The sequence below is a fragment of the Cynoglossus semilaevis genome, chromosome 9 (genome assembly GCF_000523025.1).
Source record: "Cynoglossus semilaevis isolate Cse_v1.0 chromosome 9, Cse_v1.0, whole genome shotgun sequence".
Classification (NCBI taxonomy): Eukaryota; Metazoa; Chordata; class Actinopteri; order Pleuronectiformes; family Cynoglossidae; genus Cynoglossus; species Cynoglossus semilaevis.
The window spans coordinates 8,555,861-8,580,190 of NC_024315.1; the positions used below are offsets into that span (position 1 = coordinate 8,555,861).

The 24,330-nt window shown below is 41.8% G+C and overlaps 1 protein-coding gene across 9 annotated transcripts in view; it reads right to left on the reverse strand.

Annotated features, from left to right (window-relative positions):
• The window catches only part of adgrl3.1 (adhesion G protein-coupled receptor L3.1), a 107,906-nt gene that overhangs the window by 30,288 nt on the left and 53,288 nt on the right, over nt 1–24,330 (reverse strand). For 7 of the 9 annotated variants that reach the window (XM_025058339.1, XM_017035262.2, XM_017035261.2 and 4 more), the window contains 6 exons: nt 21,497–21,511; nt 19,619–20,407; nt 8,587–9,006; nt 7,584–7,687; nt 5,793–5,978; nt 4,103–4,141 (listed from right to left, as the gene is read on the reverse strand). In XM_025058339.1, coding sequence (XP_024914107.1) covers nt 4,103–4,141; nt 5,793–5,978; nt 7,584–7,687; nt 8,587–9,006; nt 19,619–20,407; nt 21,497–21,511 — 1,553 coding nt within the window. The remainder of the gene's footprint in view (nt 1–4,102; nt 4,142–5,792; nt 5,979–7,583; nt 7,688–8,586; nt 9,007–19,618; nt 20,408–21,496; nt 21,512–24,330) is intronic. The other 2 variants (XM_017035263.2, XM_025058341.1) reach the window with 1 other exon arrangement.

Here is a 24,330-nt window from a genome sequence, read left to right on the forward strand (position 1 = left end):
GTAATACCGTAGGAGAGTCAAAGACAAAGACTGACGGATAATATATGTGACCTGATTGGAAGCAGGGACGAGGGGAATTACAAGGGCAGAGAGGAAAAGGCTGGGAAATCTGTTTATCGGCATTTGCACGTGAACCGTTCGACCTCCCAGTCAATGTCACTCCGTCAGAGTGGCAGGGGGGGGGGGACAGCCACTGAAAGGGGAGGGTTGTGTTTGTTTGTGTGCGCAGCGGGGGTAGGGGGAGAGAGAGAGAGAGAGAGAGAGGGCGTCCCACAATGTGAACGACTGTTTGCACAAATCAGCAGCACGTTGTTCTCTAGACTGTGAATTATTCCTACCTGTTTGTTTTGGAGATGTCAAATCCAAATAGTGGCTACAGTATATCACACACGTAAAACGAGGGCTCAGTCAACAAGCTAATGTGATAATATTACGTCCTCTCTTAGCGCTAGCAGTTAATTAGCTGGAATGCATATCGAACGGGCTGCACGTAAACACAAAACTAATGAATCCATTGCTTCAGCAAACAACCATAACAAGCGCCGTACACACACACACACACACACACACTGTTTTTCTGTTTGTCACTTTGTAAACAGCAATAATCAAAAAGTAAAACAAAGACGGTGATGGAACGTTCTTCAGTTGTAGTTCGTGGTCCACCAAAGGAGCTTGATGGACGCACAAAGTCTGGCCTCAGGGCCAACTGTGTCACTTGAAGATTATTAAATCTAAGATTTCTATTAAACATCTATGTATCAAACCAGGTAAATCATGGAATATTGCTGCTGATTATGGAAAAAGTCCAAGAAGAATATTTCTCGATCATGCACATTTTTCTCTAATTTCATTATCCCACGGCCGACCTCGGTGAAGTATAGCCATATTAATACTGAGGGCTGGAGCATCACCCTCTGCATAGCAAAAATATTTTCACAGCAGGTGATATTATGAACCCAACATATCTTCAGACCTTCTTGTCAAGTTCCCTGGGTCTTGATATATTTTAAGAGCACATGAGAAAGTCCATAAAAGCCCAGCTCTGACCCCAGACACAGTGAGGAGCCGCGGAGTGGATGGGAACACGGACGCTCCCACAGTGTGTGTTTATCTGCATGAAGTAAATGTGGTGTGTGAGGGGCTGGGGGAGCAGAGCGCCGCATCATTCTGCTCCACTTGCTGTACAGTAGTATTCCAGTAGGAGAGAAGAGAGCACTGTGTAGGCTCAGCAGAACTGACAGCAGTGGCACTGTTTCCCTGGTACCGATGCTGCCTCTCCCTAACGCTCAGAGGTCGATGATCTGGTTTTTTGTCCTCCTTAATCACCGGTCATTTAATTTAATTCTTTTTATATTAAAGTGACATCTCTAGAACTCAGATAGGAGTCATTTTTTTAATCAGTTCCAAGAAACTCCACATCAAAAAGTCGGAGATGGGACATGAGTAAACGTGGGCGTGAACGTGGGTGTGCCTGCAAACTCCGGTGCACGTGGCGGCCTTTCCATCTGCACACACGTGAGGACTGCAGGGCTCAAGTTCCAGCAGTTTTTTAAGGTGCTTTCAATGAGCGAACGGAATCTGCAGGAACAGATAAGAACGCGTGCTCGGAGTGTGTGTGTCTCCTTATTAAAAACACACACACACAACATTAAATGGGGCAGAAGTGAAATGCTTAGAAGCGCTGGGGTGATCCAGCGTAAACAGCAGCAGAAAGACAGACTGGAGACGGGGCCGCTGCTCTACTACACCCAGCAGCACCGGGGAGGACTCGTACGAGCACATGTGCAAGAACGTAGTACGTGAGGAGTCATGCACCGAGGAATACACCTAAAATGACAGCGTTGGGATGTTATGAGTATGGAAGTGGGTCACAATACAAAGAAAGATTTTTGTTTTGCTTTAATACCCGGCGCTCTACCAACAAATGCTTGTTCTGAACAGACGGATCTGTCTGTAATTGGAGTTTTACTTTCCTGACATGATGAGTTTGTTCATTTACAGCATCTCAGGCTCTGACCTCACATCTAGAAATAAAGGGCAAATTAAACATTATCGTTGGCCGCCAATGCATTTCCCACTGCCCTCCCTCCTGCTGGTTTTTCTTCTTCTTCTCTTACATTCCTTCGAGGTTCCTGTGACTCATGCCTTTCTTTGTTTAAGTTCCGCCAGCCCCCGTGCCTTTCTCAGTTTCCCAGAAATCTACCTCTCTTATCAATCCACCCTACAGCATCAAAGCTGCTCCACACCACCAACTTCATCATGAATAAATTGCCAATTTAGAATACATGAAACGAGTCCCCGGTTCCCCAAACGGAGTGAGAGAGGAGGAGAGACGAGCTGGGAGGAGGAGAGGAAAAAAAAAGACAGACAGAGAGAGAGAGAGAGAGAGAGAGAAATTCAATTATTTTTGTCTCTATTAAGAGCCCAAACCTCCTGCCCACTCTCCTCACTTGGCAATTAGTGGTGTAGATAATTAACGAGGAGAGGGCAGCGCCACACCACATCTCTAATCAGGCACATTCTATCTGGCAGAGAATGGGACTGTTGGTATCATTTTGTTCCACATTACTAAGGCTAATTATTTAATCGATCACTCGCAGCCCCCTGCAGTACCCAAGGTGTGTGGTGCCACATCGGGATTCTAACCTGTAACTACTCTTCTGCAAACAACCACTTCCTGCAAACCAGCAGGACACACCGGACGGACGTGGCTGCTCTGAGGTGACAACATCAGATCACACCCCCCCGAGTGTGTTAGCACGTTAGGCTGCGTGTGGTCCGGATGTTCTGTGATGTCACATTGCTGACTCTTGCTGATGTTAAGACTTTGCAGGGAGAGCGAGAAGAAAAAGCCTGCATCAGGAGAAAAACAGCCAGCCCATGTCCACTGTGTATGAGTGTGTATGTGCGCAGTGTGTGTGTGCGTTGGGGGCGGGGCCTTCAGAGGGAGGAAATAAAACAGACTCTGTTTCCACACACTGGGTACAGAACATGACTGCAGCAGATTAGATGCTGCGATGATTTGAATCTTCTTCTTTCATCATGAAACACATGTTAAGTCTCAATGGTCACAACATTAATAAAAAAATACTTAAAAGAATGTAATTATAAAATTATAATATTTGATTTTGGCATAATTAACCCTGTGGTTTTCAGGTTAAAGAAAAATGTCCTTTTGTTTTTACTTACAGTGTTTTCAAGTCCAGCCTGAAGCTCATATACTGTAGCATAGCGCACCATGCTAGCGCGGCAGTTTCGACTACAAGGTCACCTCATGGCTTTAAGGTCACGCACATCAGCAGCATTTTTTCACCTTTGCCCTTTACGCTGAATTTTCCGACATCATCAACAACTCTCTGTGACACGCCGTTTAAAATGTTCGGTTGAAGAATTTCAATTCACGGACACCTCTCTCACCTCGCGTCCTCCTGTGATCCACACCTTCTGTATCATTTAATTCCTAATAAAAAAAGTTCAAGATATTCACTAGTGTATAGGTTATAGATTTTTTGGGCACTTTTGATGAAGTGTATTCCACAATGTCTGTAAATAGGACTTCTAAGTAATGTAAGATTGATGAAAATGAAACTTCAGCCACAACAAAAAGCAAATCCATCACTGCCTTCTCCCTCAAATAAAGGACAGAAAAACATTCAATACGCAGTCATTTGGTTTCAGATGTGATAAATTACAATTTGGAGAACACAACTGAAAAGTACTGTCTTGGGTTGTTATTGGTATGGATTGTCAGTAACCATTGATCTTGAATGCAAGAAATAAAAAAAAAACAAACCAATGCCAACAAAGCCTTTAAGGAGACAAAAGCTGAATGATCTCAATTGTCAGATGGTGTCGGTGGAAGCAGCCATCGTTACAGTCCACCAGATCACAGTCGTGGTGGAAGATGTCAGCCTCCTTAAAGGTTTGTAAAAATAATAACACAACGACTGTTTGCAACATAAAAAAAAAAAGATAAATCTTGATGCAACCAGCGAGCACACGTACACAAAAGGCTTCATGCGAAAGAAAAGGAGTAAAAAAAAAAAACCACATCTGAACACTGCGAGGAAATGTAATCTCTGAAAACAGGAAGTGGAAATACCTGTGTGAAAAACCTGCAGGACCTTTCTCTCTTCTGAAGCTGCAAATTCAAACAGTGGAGTAGTTAGCAGTGTAACACCTCTCAATCAAAGCCACACATCCACTGTACACCGAGGAGCACGGCGCCCTCACACCTCCCTCATTAGTACTGCACACGGAACCGCCTGGCAGACTGAAACGCGTTTCTTCAGAGCCCGTCCCACTTTTTTTTACTCATGAAATTCTCTCATGTCTTCTTTCAGCTCATCACTTTGTTTTTTTTCTTCACTACTACAATAAGTAGAGCTGTCAAAATGAAGCGGTTATTAATTAATTTGTTAACATTTATTTGTTAATTTGTTGTCTCACTTGAGGTAAGACGTGCAGTAAACATTGATATAATTCATAATGATTCACTCATCACTGCTCTGATACACTGTTGATACACACGGTGTTATTTATACACACTACAGGAGAATACCATACCATGCTAACGCCCAGTGTGTCAACTTCTGGATCAGACCAAAGTTTTTGTCTCACTTGAGAAAGTTGATTTCTCTAATCAATGAATCACAATAAATTACGATCGTGATTAATTGCGACTAATCCACAGCCATCCAGCGTTTAATCAGATTGAAAAATAATTAAATCGATTGACAGCCCTACTTTAAAGTCAACTGATCTCATCCTGCGGTGTGAGGGTTATCGATGATTACACGTGTAATTTTTGATTAAATATTACCGTAACAAGCAAACGTTTCCCTTAATTGGTTCGTAATCGATGCAGTAATAATTAGTAATGAGTTTATTGGATTTAAAATCAACCTTGACCAGGTGATTGATCAGCAGCAAAATACAGTAAATGAATTGATTCAGATGACTCGTGCTTCAGTCTGCATTCACGTCAGACGTGTGATTAAATGACTAACAGATGCAAAGAGTGGAGGTGTTTCAGAGGTGGCACCAGCTGTCAGTCTGGCTGCTAAACTCTTGACTTGGTTGTTGACCTGAGCAGACGATCAGGAAACAGTCCACCATCCAGCCAGCGTTTCCCTCCGACTGAATCATTTTCATTTAATGCTCAAATGAACAAATTGCTGGATTAAATTTTACTCTTGTCTAAAACACATCTTTTGCATAGTTGGCATCAGTTTCTCATTTGTGTAACGGCGAAGTAAGCACTTGAGCAAGCTCGTCGACAGCATCTACAATGCTGTGAAGTGAAGTTCATTAAACAATGAACCATGATGTAAAATGTGTCCGAGTCCTGTTTTCATCAAGTGTGGCGTGTTTTAATGAGGAAAACTCCCAGGCAGGAGAAAGTTTTATCCAATTTTAGTCCTGATCTGAAAAGAGTCGTGAAACGCTGGGGAAGGCTGAGAGCAGCTATCTATCACCCATTACGTGCAGCAAAACGTGTTACACCGACCCTCGCAGGGAGATTAAAGTATTGTCTAAAAGCAGCAAGTTTTCATCTGTAAATTGACAGAATGATGTATATTTCTTAATTAAACTCAGTGTGCAGAAACCTCCTCACCCACGAACGCTGAGCACGAGACCAAAAAAGAACGTTCCACTCCAATCTCCCTGTCTCCTCTCTTTCTCTCTGACTCCATTACTCTCTCTATCTCTTACAGTTATTAATACTTCAGTCCTACTCCGTGACTCACTACGTAATAGCCTCACAGCGTAAATGCTTTTTGAGACAGTACCTTGGTGAGGCTCCGAGCGGCACTGTCCTTGCCCCCGGGGGTGAGGTTCCTGAGCTGGACGTCCAGCAGTTCAACCAGCTGGGCCATGGCCCGCACCGTGGATGGCACGTCGCCAGGACGCAGGAGGCCTTTGGTCTGCTCAGCCAGCTCCCGGGCTACAATGGCCGCCGTCTCACCTGAGCGGAGCTGTGAGCCAAACGGGGCGAGGGGGGAGAGGAGAGGAGGGGGCAAGATAAAGAGCGAAAGAGAGAGACAGAGAGGGAGATTTAGACAGAGATGTCGGATGAGGTAATAAAGGAAGGAAAAAATTAGGGCATGAAGAAAAAGTTACATCAAGCGGGTACATGTGGAGAGAAGGACGACAGGGGGGAGAATTGAAAAGATGTTTGATTTGGGTGAACGGAAGGGAAGGACAGGGAGGACAGAGAGACAGATTAGGTTAGAGAGGGAGAGGACAGATGGGCAGTGAGACAGACATGGCAGTTAGGTGTTGAGGAGTAGAGGTGAGGACGTAAGGAACGCACAACAGATGGGCAGCTTAAAGGGGAAGATAGATTTAGAACTCCTGACTTAGCAGATCTGCAGATTCTTATTTAACTATTTCACCGAGGTGATTTAGTTTTATTTACGGGAAACGCTCTCAACCGGATTGGTTCACGATTTTTCAGAAATGTACAGATAATGCTGAAGCAGTACAAAGTCAAAAAGTTCTAAGAGAGATGTTATCATTTCGAAAAGGCCGTCAGATTTTTATCACTGAGACACTTTCAGACTCGTATCTGCGGCAGCTTTGACGGGTTTTATCACCACATCTTTGTCATGTGTTGAGCTCTGTTGAAATGATTAAACCAGGCATTTCACAATTTGAAAAATAAACAGTTATGAAATCAAAGCAAATATTGAATGGAAGCAAGTTGTGATAATTGGAGGACTAACAACAGGTTTCTATTGGTGTGATCTGATTTTTTTTTATCAAAAACAAAATTTGAAAAAAACTCAATTTCAGTCCTTATACGAGACAAAAAAGGCAAGTTTTGACCTGGTGCAGAAGAATGAAAATGTTTGGACTTAAAGGGATATAATGATATGCAGAGGTAGAAGTGTTTGGACTTGAAGGGATATAATGATATGCAGAGGAATATTCTAGTTATATGAACAAAGAAATGTTGTTTTAACAAATTAAACATATATAAAAACAATGTAGAGAAATGTCAGATCCTGAACAGGAAATAAAAATTAACAGATGATAATTCAAATGTGGGGTTTGATCTTTGGAATTCTTTGGTAGTGTGCAGGAATACCATAGAAACATGAATAAATGGGACTTTTTTTTTGTTTTTGCAAGTGATTTAAATGTTTTCGTCAGAGACAAAGAGACCCAGTAGGTGGCAGTAATGCAACTTTAAGGACACTAACCCCAGACAACAATTGTATGGATGGTTTGGGTTTATCCAAAGAAGTCAGTCCATCAGATGTGTGACATAAATACCTGAATATTTTCTCTACAACTGCTTGTGTTTCACACCTGTTTTTAATTTGTGAAATCATAATGATGGAATTATTAATGTGTAAAAACGTCAAGAAAATTATGAAGAGGTGCAACTTAACGTTTTGATTTAGTTATTACTGTGCATCTTCACGTTGGTAAACATGCATGACACATTTTAATCAGATTAATCGTTAACATTTCATCAACTTGAATCACAGCCCTTGTATTAATATATATTTCCCATTTCACCTTCACACTACGGCTCAGTGTGAGCCAAGCCTCCAACCCTCACCCAGACTTACTTTCTGCATGATGTGGTTGACCCAGGGGGAGGTGCAGTTGCTGAGATCAGGGCCCTGGCGGTCCCAGTAACCCAGACGGGCCATGCACATATAAGTAGCCACACCTGCAACACCAACAAATGAAACTGGTGAGATTCACACAGTACACAGTATAAAACTCAGTGTCAGATCTTCTCCGCTGTCGCATTTGCACCATTTCACTTGGGATTGTAGGATTTTTCTTCTTAATGTTTGTTGGACTCGTTTCATTTCTTTAAATAAATTATTTTCATTTTATGATAACTGTTTGAATATTCATTTACTTTGCACAGCCGATTCAGTTAAATCTTTTCAATTCAATGTGTGAATAAAAAGATGGTTAATCCTTTTTGACAGGCTTTTTACATAAAAAAAAGCTTCAGGTTCATATATTATATTTTACCAATAGAAACATATTTTAAAGGCTACAGGGCTGTCAAATATTTAAAAAGTGAGAATCATTAAGTTTTTCAATTGTTTTTTCACATTTTTTGTACAATATTGCCTTTATTAAAAAACGATGTAGACTTTTAAAGTAAATATGCACAATGTAAGAAACATGATGGAACCCGCGCTGCCTGTGGGCCATATTGTATTGTGACTAATACGACTGTGCTACAGTATGCTAATGTGGAATAATTTTGTGCCAGTATGTTGAGGCCTCTATCGTTCAAAGAAGGAGCCAACGTGAACACAACGCCATGTTTCTTGGCTGTGACAACAAGAAAAGGCAAAAAGAAAAGATTCCATGTCTGAATGATGAGAACAGCATCAAATGCTACTTTCGTAGCCATCAAATGGGGAAACAGATATGATGCATGATGGGATACTTTGGGATAGCTTTAACAGTGCTTTAACTGGTTCGTAGCATTAAAGTATTTAATACAGACCTGCGTTTAGTCAGATCAGACCTTGCAAAGAAATAGCAGTAAAAATGTACAATGTTTCCATGCAAACCAACCATCTATCTGTCTGGTGTCCTTACCCAGTGTCCCTACAGGACAAGGCTGCTTTGCCGTCTGGCCTTGTTGTGTTCGGGGCCACGATATGTCAGCTGTCAGCTTTGGACTACAGAAATCTTGTGGAGCCAGCGCAGGAGGCTGCGGAGCTGCTGGAGGCACCTGCACAGGCGGAGTACGGCCGGCTTTCTGGTTAGTGTCAGGAATCTGATTGGTGTCAGGGTCTGAGCCGCCGATCGGAACCAAGATGGGCTGACGAATTGTTGTCGTCGTCCTGTACCGCTGGCCGGGCGAGGTGGTGAGGAGAGGCCTCGGGGTTGTAAAGTAGGGGGGAGCGCGAGTGGTCGTGGTACGGCTGGTGGATGACGAGGAGGACCCTCCACCACCGATTGGGAATCCCCCTCCCCCTCCACGATTCGGAGGCACCATGGGAGGCGGGCGATAGTCTAGAAAAAGAGAAAAGAAAACGAGCAGGGTTTAAAGTCAAGACAACACCTGGATTTTAAACTAAGACCTGAAATAAACTGTAGACTTTTACGGCTCCCAGAGTGACTTGCGTGTAGACGTTTTTATGAGCTCTGGATGCCAAAATAAGTTTTTCTGTCATTGCCGAAGAAGGTAGAATAGCGGAATTAGAAGAATTCAACGGGGGCAGTAAAACACATGAGTAGAATGAGCGGACAAACAGACGGAGAAAGTTATGACAACATTGGTTTTTCAGAACTTGGAAAAACCTCAGATGTTAGCGCCTATCTTCAAATTCTAATCTCTCAAATTTACGACATGTTCTAAAAAATTCAGTGAATACCAGCTGGAAAGATAATGGAAAAAACAGCAGAGCAGGTCAATACCCGGCCGGTAAATTCCCGTGAAACAAATCTTTTCTGTCCTGCCAGCGCTGGTGAAGTCACCAGTCTGTGCAGCAGGGCTGGTCCACAGCAGTGGATATTTATGCCCACCCTGGCAGACTGAAACATTTTCAGTGTCATGCATGATTCAGGGAACGGTGACAACAGAAGATGCAAAGAGGCCACTTTAATGGCCCACTTTTATTGTCAATATTTTATTGTGAAAGGAGCTCAGTGTTTCACACAAGATGGAAATAAAGAAGGAGTGGATGAAGTGATGAAAGAGTAATGAACGCAGCATATGATAGTGAAGAGTTAATGTCCTCTTCTTACTGTACCGTCTCTTCCCATCGGCCAAGCACTCACTGTTTTTATGCACGTGTGCTGCCGATCGATGAGCGAGCAGAGTTAGTGGTGCCAGATATTTACACTTATGCACCAGGATATTTTTCAACTGAATGACTTTGTTTGTTAAAAACCATTTAACGGTGGTTTTCATGCGCCGGAGTAACAGGAAACACATTTACAATATTTTTCAGAATTATTTGTCTGGATAAAATAGTCTAAGGAAGTGCATATTCTAGTCCATCTAAATACGTCCTTTAGGGGTCACTGTTTTCACCCCTGATCTTTATGACCACTTTTATAATTTTGGGTGCGGGCCCTTTAGAAGGCAGGGCCTTACTGTGGGGACAGAGGAGGGGTGCATTGCCAGTTGAATAGTCTTTTTTTTATATTTAGCCATAATTTCTAAATATATTTACTTTTCCATGAGCATGACAATTCTTAGGAGTATCAGTGACCCAACGCAGCACACAGGGGAGTAAGATCAGGAGCAAGGAGTTTATTTACCAGTTCAAGTTAAAGACCTTCCACTTACAGAGAGGGGACAGGAAATACTGGAACACAGACAAGGATGAATAATCGTAGCATGACCACAGAAAACCACTGAACAATGAGTGAGTGAGGGAGAGAGGCATATATGCTCAGGGGTGCCAGGTGACACGAGTGAGACTGATGACCAAAACACAGGTGAGTGTGATCACACTGATTACCCCGGCAGACAGAGGTGGAAGAGAAGGAAGACAGAAGGACCCGACAATCAGTCTTTTAAATTCAGTTCTGTGGAGTTGGGAAGCAACAGCTGTGAATATGTCGACGTGGTGATTGGTTGGGATGGAATGAACAACAACCTTATATACAAAAAAAGTTCTGGAACCACTGCCCTGATACAGTGCTGTTAAATAGTACACTGGGTGGTACTCATGATACACAGGACCATTGGAGCATGGAGTGTAAAAAAAAAAAAATCGTGATGTGCATGACAGTTCTTTTGCTAAAAGCATTCCCTAAATGATTTCTAGTTTTTTTTTTTGAAGGTCATTCTATAAACCTCACCTGTTGGGATTCCTGGATAATGAAGTTGTTCAAGTTGAATGTTTTTGAGTGGAGTCGTGTCGTGTCGTGTCGTGATGTGCATGCGTTAGTCTGCCTTGTTTTTGAACTTCCTTCTAGTGCTGTGTTCAATAGAACATTGCCGACTCTTGTGTTTCTCTATTTGAGGCCGTGGTAAGCCCTGGGCCATAATATGTACTACATGCTGGTCATTGATATTGAACGCTGCAAAGTTATTTCCCAATTGAGGCAGGAAAAGAACGCGATCTGTGAGGGGAATAATCACCTCCATCACACTGATGTACTGTACCTGCCACAGGTTTTCATGTCCATGTTTGTTGTGTTAGAGTAAAGTTGGCATTGATTTAAAATGTGTTGCTTGTGTGTGTGTGTGCGTGTGTGCGATTAACTGTGAGCCAGAGCAATTTAAGGCCCGACTGTATGCCTCGACGGGTTTATCAAAATCTCCTTCTCTTCCTCCCTCCCTCGTGTGTCTGTCTCCTTGAGTGACAGCCATGTTACAGCCGCTCCGCCTGTACGTTGTGTTCCCTTCCTCCACAATTCAATGTAGTCTTTCTGCACCTAAACTGTGCGGCGCCCTGTCCCTGAATCACTGCCTCCCTCGCCTTATGCATTCTCCACGGAACGTTGCCATCAATCATGCGAGGCAGCATTGGCCTAGGGACTAGCTGTCAATCTGCACGCGTGTGTGTCAGTGTTTGTCTACTTATGTGTGTGTGTGTGTGTGTGAACGTATGTGCTCATATGCACTCAAATGAGAAGCTCCATTAGTGGCTGTGCCACAACAAAATAAGAGTGATGACGTGTGCATGCACATGAGTCTGAGGTGGATGTCAGCTGTCTTGATTGGAGTTGAGGGCAGAACACACCACGGCTGGAGGTGAGGGGCCACAAACGCCTGTGACATCACAGCCACAGGGCCACAGCTCTTCTCTACCCATGGTGCTGTTCTTCTCCCCTTCGTCTCTCTTCATCTTCTGGGTGAACTCTCTCATTCGCACTGTATTTTTGTTGTGTTCAGATCGTAATGTCTTTGTGGTGTTATTTTAGCTAGAGCTGTTGCAAAATTTAAATATAAATGATCTTAAAATATGAATATGTTGTAGAAGACACTGTTGAGAAAAACAAATAAAACATTCATATAGAATCAGGCTGCAGATTGTACTCATTGGAACCTGTTTGCAAACGTGGACCGACTTGACCTGAGCCAATAAAAAACTATTATAACCCTCGTGTGATGGGGTTTTTGCAAAAAGGAAACTTTGTTTTTAGAATTCTCTATTTATGACGTCATGACATGTCTCGGTGTCTCCTTGATGGTTTCTGGGTCCCTAACATAATTATAATAACATTGTTACTTTTTTTTGACTCATGGATATACATATATATATATACAGTACGTTTCAAAATAACACATGCTCCTTTATTTTAGCAAATATTTGGTTTGACTTTTCCATTGAAAATGATGGAGTTAAAGCCACACCTGAGTATAATTCTCATTCAGGTATTTTCTAAGACTGTTTTTTTTTAAGTTAGAATATCAGCCAAGTTCTTATAGAAAAACATTTTGGAACTCATTCAACACTGGTTAATGTTATGTAATTAGAAATTAGAAAAAAAAAACCTTAAATCCATTAACTTCCTGTTCAACATGTGGCAAATGACTGAAACAGATTTTACTTTTACATTCATTTATACTTTATGTCACAGTTTCATTACTTGCTGTTCAGTGACATTCAGTTCCCTGTTTGCTTTTCTTTAGCTCTGCTCTCTTTTACTGTTTCCTGGCATCTTGTGAGTCTAATGGAGGTGAAACAATGGCAGGGTGGCAGTAAACTTTTTTTTTTGGAGTTTCTTCTTTGTCACTACATCGCTGTTTCTATATGTGTGTGTGCAAAGTTTCCTGCGTGTGGGGAACAACATCTGTCCCTGAGTCTGCTCTGTTACCTTCTTGCTGACTGCTCATAAGGTAAAAAACATAAAATCAATCGTAAATCCACCGCACAACAGGTAGTCAGGAAGGCGAGAAATGAGGCAAAACAAACTTCTCTTCTCCTCGCTTTCTTTCCCACATTGAGGAAAAAACACCAGAGTCGAAGACAGGAAGTGTGAAACTAAGAGAAAAGTCGAAACAGGAAGTGTCTGTAGTCATCCTTCCATATTCAAGCGGGCATTCAGGATGTTTTTTTCCAAACTTTATTTGACAGTCAAGAGTGAAGAAGCTGACAGGAAAACCCTGAGCTGGGTTATAACCTACACAGGACAGAAAGGTCCATTTGCTGCAGCCTTATGCTGAAATCACTCAGCCAACAGATGACTGCTGCGTTGTTGTTCATTTAAAAGTTACATCCTCCTTGTGCCTCCTTGACTCTTCACACAAACACAAACACAAACACACTGTCGTATACACACATCACTGCCAACAGTACAAAGAGACCGATCCGGAGGGGGTGAGAGCAAAAAATATAATCCAACTGGAGGACACAGAGCTTTCTAGGCTAGATTGAAGCGCAGGCACGGACTGAGGCTGCACACTGCGATAACACAACATCCTGGAGATGCACACGGACCGACACACTCTCACTTTCAAATCCCTACTTTACACTTTGTTGTGTGCCGAGCAACACACCCATGCAGACCGTGCACGGTGCACAGCAAAGAGGCAGCCACGCGGGTGTGCACGCTACTGATATTCGTACTTTTTATTCTCTCGCACGCAGCCGTATACACACTGCGCTCGTGGCTCATGGCGCAAGTCTTGTGATAAAGGAGAATGCAGCACTTCAAAGCAGCGATACTTTAGAGATAGAAAACATCCTTCAAAATGGCTGCCAGGCATCACCACGTTCCGCAGCTTATGTTTCACAGACACCACTCAACACTCTGGCTCTATCAGTTGTAAGTGAGTAGTGTTGAGTGGTGTTATATCCTCTGGGTGTTGAGACGTATGCAGCAAGTTTTCCAAATGAATGCTTTACCGCTAATCAAGAGAATCTGCAGTGTTCAAGGCATAAACTGATGCCAGGACAAACACAAATTTATATTCATGAAATAATTGTAATGAAATTGTAAAAAATCTCAAATCTCATTATTCTTTCAGGTACAGATTAGGATGTCAAATAATTAAAAAAAATTAATCTGATTAATTGCAGGGTAGCTGGGAATTAATCATAATTAACTAATGTTAATGTGACTAATCCGAATGTGTGAAATATTAATATGGAACACAACTATTCAAAAAGTAAAAATGTAATTACATACTTGGTGGATTTTGGTGATCTATCTACACTGAACATTAAATATATATTCTCATATACTCATATAAACTCAACGTACTTCATGTACTATTATATGTTGGGGTACTATTATGTTTATATTTATTCCATTCGTGTCAGTCAGACTTTCACTCGTTGACTTATTTACTGTTTTTTACAAGCTGCGACTTTTTGTGAGATTTCCCACAGTGTGTGCAAATAACAACCTGTGTATGGGCTGTGTATTAGAGGGCATAGAGTGCACATCATTCTGCCCGTGTGTTGAATTTGAAATAACACAATAATTGTGTTTATTTCGACAGCCCTGTTACAGAATATTGTTTTTGCCTTCATGAAACGCAGATCAAATTTCTGTCCCTTCTGTTATCTGGCCACATCTCATTACTTTGTCAGGAAGCTGGTTAATCCATGGTTATTCAATATTGTGTCCCCAGTGATTTATTATAATAACACATCATTTACAAAATCAAGATTGTATCCACTCTGTTCCTCTCCTGTTTTTTTTTATATTTAAAAAAAGGAAATTTGAATAGAAAAAAGCTTACTTTGAAAGCTGTTTCGTTCTCTATTATGCTTTTACTTCCAACAATACAGTGGGTTTCCCTTTCTTCTCTCTAGGCCCTCTACAGCGCTGCTAAATATGGCACCCGTGTTTGGCAAGAGAAATTATGTGCTTCTCCTTTGCCAAATACGAGCAGTGGCCCCTGCTGGTGCTGGCCAACAGATAAGCACACAAAGTGGAGGTAAAGGACAGCTGCCCCAGACCCTGAGCTCCAGAGCAGACCTCGGTCTCTGCAGCAGTGGCTGTGTTGTAATCCACTTAGAACTAGACAGTCAGTATTGGAGGAAATGGATAAATGCACAGGAATTACTGCAGCAGCGTTGGATAGGATTAAAAAACATACAGGAAAAAGGTGGCATCGGCGGCGCCTCAGTGTATTCACTGAATTTCAGAAACTGTTGTTGAGCACAATGTTTTTCTTTGTGAGGAAATGAAAAGCGATCACTCAACAAACACACGGCCACACGTTATTATACAACTCAATGAGCTAATCCAGAAATGGTTACTCCAATTAGTGATCTGGTGAAAGAAGGTCTTCACTTCAACCCATTAACATGTTGTTTTTCTCTCCAATTTAGAAAATGTTTGCGAGATCTCTTAACCTGCTGCTTGATTGCAATCTGTTGCCAAAGCAAGTAGGGGAGGGGAGGTGAGGAGAGGAGAGGAGAGGAGGGGCGAAGAGGCGTGGGGGGTAGGAGTAAGTGCCTGGGACAATAGATAGTCCATGCTTGACTTCCTTAGGAAATGGAACTCTGAAATTCAAGCCATTAAGGGTTCAAAGGTGAGGCCTTTAAATTTCCTTAAATTGACGGCGTGGCACGAGTGATAAGCAGAGGTCACTCCTTTAAGCAACTGCATTAGAAATACATTAGAATTAAATGTGACCTCCTGATTTCTCTCTTATTTAAACCAATAAAAGACCTGTGTCTCCAGTAATATTGTGTTAATGGAGCATTAATACTAATTTAAACATATAGTAGTGCACTTTTAAATTAGAAACTAGAATTTTTTTTCAAGTCGTTAAGACCCTGTGGGATCCCAGTGTCTCTATCCTATACACAGGACGTGCTTCACTGGTTAACTAGATCGCTAAATTGACAAACACAAATAATACTCTCAGATTGATGTCACAAACAGTCATGCTTGGCTGGCAGTACACATTAGCATATATCACTGGCCATGTAGCGGGAGAAGTTATGCTCCGGAGCTTTTAAGGAGGCCATTACAAGTGTAACAGCACTCAAACATCCCTTTACTGTACTCTACTTGCGAACACTTTGATCTTTGAAAAGTTTGCTCCGGAAAAAAAAAAGGACAGAGAAAAAAAGGGTGAGCCACAGATAGGGAGGGCCGTACATGTAAATCAGTATCTCCTCAGTTTTGCCTGTGTGGCCCGGCCTTGCCAAAGATTCAGATAGCATGAATAATTTTGTGACTTTGTTGAGGAAAAACTTTCTTAAGTGAAGCAATGCAGACTAGGTCTGATAAATAATTTAAATGTTTCACTGGAGCCATGCAGCTTGCGCAGGGCAGGCATCTATAATATGCATGTAAGAAGACGTGATAAAGCAACTCCATAAACAGTAGCCAGAGAGAGAGAGAGAGAGAGAGAGAGAGAGAGAGAATGTCCCAGCAGTGTGGGGGAGAAGGAATGGGTGACGCAGAGACAAATGCCTCTGACTCTTGCTTTATGTGGGCATGTGGTTCAGATGCTGACCCGTTGTAATACACACATCTAAGTTGCACCCAATCTAACGGCTGTGTTTGATGTGGGAAGGAGCTGGGTGTGTAAAAGGAGGACAGATTAAGCTGGAGATAATGATGACAGAGAAAAAACAGGGACCCGACAAAGATTTATGTGGAAAAGGAAATATTGAGATTCCTGCCATTGTGAGTGTGTGTGTGTGAACGAGGGAGAGAGAGGATGGGAATTTACAAAACAATGCAGAGACACAACAGACGTAAAGAAATTAATGTCCAGGCATTGTTCTCTTTCAGCCTAATAACGGAGCCCAGACAAACGTGCACACAGATCATTATCTGCATGGTGCTGTCTCAACCATGTGATGGAAATCTTTACATTTCATGCTCAACATCTGGCCTGGAGTGAACTAAAGCCAACCCAATATTCCTGTTCCCATTGTGTTTAAATGTCATTGCTTTTTTATGGTTTTAAATTCCTCGATTTACCATAGCATTTATAAAAACCAGGGTTGAACCGGAGTTAACACCATAATAATGACTTACCACAAATTGCATTTCATGCCACCGATTTTTTTGTTTTGTTTTTTAACACATGTACCGTTGATGATTTGACCTTGACTTGAAAAATATCCTTCTTGAGGTACATTAAGATTTGAAATGTCTAATATTATTATGATCTGATTATTCATGAGTTAACTGGGGCAACATGTCGATTATTGTAAATACATTTGTTCATCAATTGATTTGAAGTTGAAGTGGATTATTGTAAATACTGTATTGTATTGTATTATATTGTAATGTTCATCAATTGATTTGAAGTTGAAGTTAAACTAGGATTATTATTATTAGCTTTACCTTAACGCTGCGTGCATCAGTAGAAGTATCTCAGTTACTCTGTGAGTGTATTTATCTGTGCCAAAGCTGTCACTGGACAGCCACAATGCTGTAATTGGAGCTCTCTCTGCTGCACCCCAATTAAGCCAAGTCTATAGCAGCCTCCGTTGGCCTTCTCTTGCTCCATGGCCCATTTCCTCTCTCATTTCATATCTGTAAGGAGTCCATATGATTTGAAACAAAAGCAGGGTGAGCCTAAATCAGTAAACCATTAGAGCGGCCTCCTTTCCCTGGCCTGTTTCCTGCACTGTCTAAAGAAGAAAATGAAAAAAAAACAAAACAAACAAAAACAAACATACACAATATTCATATGCGACTCTCAAACCGCAACAATGTTCTGTCGTCACAATGAATCTTAATGGTGTAAAACCACGGGCAGAAGGCAAACTTTGGTCTACAACAAAATGAATTTCATGTATCGACCTAATATCTTATTGTCTGAGGAATGATAGAATCGTGTACTGCAGTTAATTTATTCCCCCAACTTCACTGAGTGAAGTAGTGAGGCGGGAGGCTGCAGAGAGGAAGCATTGATCCCATGTATTTATCCCTGACTGGTCAGCAGTCTGGCTTGTTGCTGTGCTCTGGAGGTCATTCTCTACATTGAATCCCAATTGATCTAGTCTTCACAGCCTCCCGAGACACTGGGTGCTTCATTATTACAATGATCACTCTCCAGTGCACACCTCTGAATACGCTTTAATAATAGGAACAGACTTATACAGACATGTACAATTAAAGAAAACAGACCTGTGTGTTTCGGTGCATTCACGGACGTCCCTTTTTCACACTCACACATACGCCAACACACCCATGCAAACGTTGATCGGTAGAAACCAAATTTAATGCTGTCTATCTTTATAATTCCTTGTTCTGTGCCTCTTAACTGTGTGTAAGAGCATGGGCTAATTCAGACATCATTTAATAAGAGACACAGCCAGACTGAATTGACCATTTCACAGAAAGGTGCTGAAAGGCAATTACGCTGGGCAAATAACCCTTTAGGCTCCAGGGGCCTTAGCCCTTTCATCCAGAAGAGAAGGAGTGAAGGGCGGATTCCTACAGCGCCAAGAGTTGAAGAGAGTTACTTCAGGGTCGATAGTTTTCTTTGCTCTTTAACATCGACACGGATGCAATGATTTGGTGCTGGATTTATAAAAACAGGCAAAATACCAAACATGAAATCGCAAAATTAATTGTACATAAATGTATCACTTTCTTACTATATCTCTTTAATGTCCTCTTTAAGCAAAAAAATCACTTTCTCTTTAATGTCCTCTTTAAGCAAAAAATATCTATAGATGAAGTCCAAATTACTACTTTCGACATTAACCTTGACTTATCCTCAGCTATTACTATGGCGTACTTGTTATTTTTGTTACTCTGTTGCTGATCTGTTTTCTGTATAAAACAAAGTAGCAACGGTTCATATAAAACAAGGGACAAAACCCTAGGATCATATTACAAAAATAAAGCCAATACATTGGCTGGAGCACATGCAGTTAAGTATATTAATTGAAGACAAAGAACACTATATTTTATACTGTGAGTGAGACTACATCTGCAGAGCTACTGTTTCTACCTCATGTTTTGAAACATTACTATGACTGTGATGGAAGATGGAAGTGAAAGCTGTCAAATTTGGAGGTTTTATATGAAAGTGCTGTCACTTCCTGTTCCTAACAAACTCTCTCGGCTGCGTTCAGAAGAAGAATGCAATGTATCAGAATATCTGTTTTGCAGCTATGAAGAAATCAAAGCAAAGACAGGCGGGGGGGGCAGTTAAAGGCAAGAAGGGGTTAATGTAAGACTCGGAAAATTATCTGATAAAGGTAAGAGATCAAGGTCTTTGAAACGTACTCTTTGGTTAACTTAAAAGCAATTTCCACAATTTCCACAAATAGCATCTACTCGGTGATTTATTACTCTTTGGTTAACTTAAAAGACAGCAATTCCCACAAATAGCATCTACTCGGTGATTTATATATGTACATACATACATTACGCACTCCTATATTACAAATCAGCTTTTTAAAGTGTCCCCAAGGTTTGTGTTTGATGTCTGAGACATGCAGATACCATGAGTGGGGCGACTGTGAAGACTGAGCACAGATGGTGCGTCTCATTTTCTCCTTTTTACTCATTCTTCAGACTTAACAACTGGCACAAGTAATTGCAACTATTCCTTATGTCAAGTAAAAAAAACAAAACAATAAAAGCATCAGAAAAATGTCTGGTGTTTCATGTCCTCACAGAGAAATATGACTTCGACAGAAAGTTCACACACTGTATTAATAAAAAAAAAGAATGTAAAGGAAGGCAATAAAAGGAAGAAGAAGGAAAAGAAAATACTACCTACCATTATTTCCAAAGTCCAGCGAGTACTTGACCACATGGTAGTTATTCCACACGTACAGCAGGTTGTCTCTGGGGTTGTAATCCACAGCTGCGATGTACTGGTAGGAGTTGGGAAATGGTATGTTTAGTGTCATTTCCTTGCTCTTGTCCGTGTTGTACATGTAGTCAATTTTGTTCCCCGCCCCTTCGTTGTCATCGTCTTCATAGACAGTCTTGACGACATAAAGGACGCCGCAGATCATGAAGGCATTGGAGGCAGAGCGTTTGTCGTAGCTGGTGTCCCAGGAGCCTTCGATGCGCAGCGTGTAGGGGTTGAGCTGGCTCACCACAATTCGCCCGTTGTTCTGCTCTGTAGCATAGATCACCCAAAGTCCATTCTCGTCCACTGCTAGGTCGATGTCCGACTTCCCCCCCCAGCGGTACGGTGAGGTATCGTGATAGTTTGCATTGGCGATAATAGCCTCACCGCTCTTGATACGGGTGCGAAGGTCAAACTTGACAATGTTACGCGTTCGCTCCTTGTTGAAGAAGAGAGCGCCATCGTACACCACAAAACCAGTGCCGTCCACACGATGCGGGAGTTTGTAAGTTGTGGTTGGACGGCCTGCGATGAAGTCTTCCTTTGATGAGTACTCTGTCAGAGTGTCTGTGCGATACGGTGTCCAGGGCATGTAGTAGATTTTCTCGGAGGCCTGTAAAGGATCTTTGCACCATGCACCGGATTGGTGGTCCGACTCGAAAAGATGTTCACTTTGGTAGACGCCTCTCAGAATTCCCGGACACAAGAAAACTATGGAAAAATAAGAGTTTAGCATCAGGTCACATACATATTTGTGGCTGCTTTTAAAAGTCAACAATCCTCCCCAGATTTTTTTTTTTGACTCTGTGTGAAATGTCACATCTATCTTTTGCTGTAACAACTGACTGATAATGAGAAGTCCGCCTCTGTTGTGGCGAGGATGTTGGCTAGTCACTTTCATTCCACACGACGACTCCATCCTACGTTCTTTTCAGCTGATAATACCCAGCTTTCAAAGCTAATAGAAAAGAGAAAATGGCATATTTTCTTCTACTTCCCCCTTTCCCTGGATTCCCATTTTCTCCCTCCTTCTATGGTTCCTCATTAGTATCATAGCTCTTTCTTCCCTTCTCTTCTTTCTATTCGTGTCAGGAACGACCAACTGTAGAGCCAAACATGTCTTTTATAGCCTGCTGTTTCTGCAATTGTTACAGTAATTCATTCTCCACTCAGTGCTCGGTGTTCCCATCTTGGAATACTGGGGTTACTCTTTATGACTGATGTGGGTGATGCAGTAAATTCTAGGAAGCCATTGCGACCAGAGTTATAGGGACCTTTGTAATTTAACTGGAATGCTGTCACATATGCACGGACAGACATATAGCTGATACACACCGACAAGCCAGATGTGCGTTGTGGTTTTCCCATTCTCTTCAGTAATATAAACCCATAACCTGCACAGAGGCCTGGGAATACTGATTGAATTTTTGTTGGCGATTGAAAGTTCTGGCATAATTTTCATATCAGTGGGAAGCATTTGAAATATTAAATGTCAACGTAATCCACTGTTCATTGGCTCATTGTAAAGGCACGCTCCCCCCGTGCAGAGTTTGTTAAGTGACATTCTACACTATAGCGTGGAATAATACAGAGCTGGAGTGTGTCTAATGAGAACCAGTGTTTCTAAATTGCTTCTATATGCTCAGATCAAGCTCCTAATGTAGCTGCTGGACTTTAGAAGAGATGTGGCTCTGCCGTGGGCTACAAGACGCTCGAGGTGCTAAAAAGTGACGGGCAGCCATACGTTTTATACATGATTGTGATGATGGGCATGCTTTTTTTTTCTTTCTTCAGACTTACCTTTCTGTTCCACTTCTGCATCAGCCAAAGGCAAAACATTTAAAGGGAAAAAAGAAAGGGATGGAGGGAAAGGAGGAGACAAAAGACAGAAATAGATTAATGATGCAATAATAAGGAAATCATGATAATACAATCTTAGATCTCCATAATCGTTCTCATATTTCATCCTAACCTTGTGAGAGTGCCAGGATGCTCTCCACGTGTGATTGGTAATGACATTACGTAAGCATTTGAGGAGACTGCACTGAAACAGGGAAGCTGTCTGACAGTAATGCATCTCACATATGTCACACATGAAGATCCATGGGGGGGACAGACCAAAAGGGAGGGAAACGCTGAGAGTCAACACTAGACCACAGCTCCACATGAAGTAGAAGACACATACTTGTATAAGTTTGAATACAGCAATAGAAAACGACCTTTGATGACAAGATCTTTATCGTGAAAAGCAACAGAGTAATAAAAGAAACACAAATGTGATTTAATTATTGAAGCTACATTTCGGTGAAACTGCATTTATGTGCTTTGTGAAGCGCAGTGGGTGAGCTGCTTTGTGTATGTCACCCACGGTGCGCGTGAAAGCGAGGCAACGCACGTGTTTATGCGTGTGTGTTTGGGAGGTAGGAGTGTACGAACATCAGTTCTCTCCCAGTCAATCACATGCAAAGCAATAACCTTTAACGCTTTGTAGGAGGATTTTTCACATTAGCCCGTGAAGAAAGCAGCACACTTGCTCACAGCATCCTTAACATATGAATTTCATTCTATGTTGCTCCCTGAGGACTGAGTGGAATGTGAACATAGAAGAAACCTAATCCTGCAGGCCCACGGCGTCCTCCAGCATCTAGGAGCCTCCTGTCAGGGACTAATGTGGGTTCCTACCCCGATAAAAACCATAAAAGAAAAAGCAGAACAGACCTAAGCTGAGTTTTCACAATGCCACTTTTTCGGAATGAATGATTATGAATTTGTTTGCACAGACTAAGCACCGCAGCCTCCTAGTCAGTGAGAACAATAATGTATTTGCTGCTTCACTTTAACGACTAAACAGTCAAATACTGTATAAACTAGTACTGGAGCTGATTTGGTGAAAATGGTAAAACAATGCCTAACAAGAGAGAAAAAAAAGAGTAGAATACCGGGCTACACGTTTTGTTTCCATTAGCATCAAATCCAACAGCAGTGACGTTTGTTTTTTCTCATTAGCATCAAATCCAACAGCAGTGACGTGCAGGTGATTGATCTCTGTTTTTGCCAACAGCAGTCAGTCTCTGTTTATACTCAGACTGTGTTTTTGCCAACAGCAGTGAGTCTCTGTTTATACTCAGACTGTGTACTTTCTATAATCTTGCAAAACTGCGTTGATAATAGAACCTAAACGTTTCCATGATGGAGAGTGGTCGCTGCTCTTGCCCTACAGCAAAAAACTGATGGTCTGATGGTCTTTCTAAATAAGTTTCCATGTTTGCCCTGTATGTGCAGGGTTTTTCTCTGGGTTCTCCAGTTTCCCCCCACAGTCCAGGATTAGGATTTATGGACACTGTAGGTTTGTCATACAGTATATATGAACGTGAATTGATTTTTGTTTCTACATCTGACCCTGTGATTAATTAGTGAACTGTCCAGGTTGTACTCGCCCTCACCCGATGACTGCTGGGATTGGACACGATGAATGAGGAACAACTCAATGATGACGAAGGGTTGATTAATTCTTCCATCATTTGAATGATGAAGTATTTGATTTCACCATAGTGGAATGAAAAACAGTGTCATTCTTGGTGTGTGTCAAAAAATGGCCGGGTATATTTAGTCAATATTTGTCGTTAAAAACTTTATTTTTTAAATGTTATCTTGGCGGTCACAAAGCCACGAGGCCCTGATGAACATAATTCCCACCTTGTAGAAGCAAGGACTGACGTAAAACTACAGGTGACAAAACACCAAATGTACTTACAGGTACTGCAGGAGAATAACCACTCTGTCCTACAGCGTTTGCATCTGGTGAGGCGCGGACCACAGTACACACACTTTGCAGTTTTGTGAGCCCCTGAAAAGATTTACTGTTCAAAATCTGTTCAGCACAATAAATTCCCAGCGGCGGGGTCCAGCATTGTAAAGTGGTTCTTTTGATTTCTTCAAGAGTCTAAAAAGATGTTACTTCAGTGAGGAATGTGCTTTTCTGTGCTGCAGTGGTTGTTTACCAACAAGAGTACTCAAACTATTTTTAAAAAGCCACTCAGGTGGTGCCTTTCAAATGTCCAGCTCATGTGTCCATGTCCATGTCCATGTCCATGTCCAGTGCAAAATCCACCCATGTCCAGCTCATGTGTCTGTGTCCCTGTCCATGTCCATGTCCGCCACAGAACAAAAAAGGAGAGGAGAGTGGAGGGAGGCGAGGGGATAAAGTCTTCAAAATAAAGTGGTTCATAACTTCCCTGTTTCTCATGTTTATATGAAGCCCAGATAGAACACTACAACCATACATTCTTTTACACATTAAAGCTAAATCTCATTAGCAACTGTGAGCCCTACACAAACTTGTGTGACATGCACAAATATTCTCTCTGTCACACACACACACACACACACACACACACACACACACAAGCCAGCATTAAATCCTCGGCTCATGAAAAATGCATGGTAACTGGTGCGGCTTAGCACAACTTCCAATAAATAAGCAGTCTGTGGTGGGAGATCGTGCTAAACCAGGAATAAGTGTGTGTACATGTACACGTGTGTGTGTGTGTGTGTGTGTGTTCTCGTTGAAGATATGAAATACTTACATGAAAATCTGAGGTCTAAGAAAACAGCGTATCTGTGTGTGTGTGTGT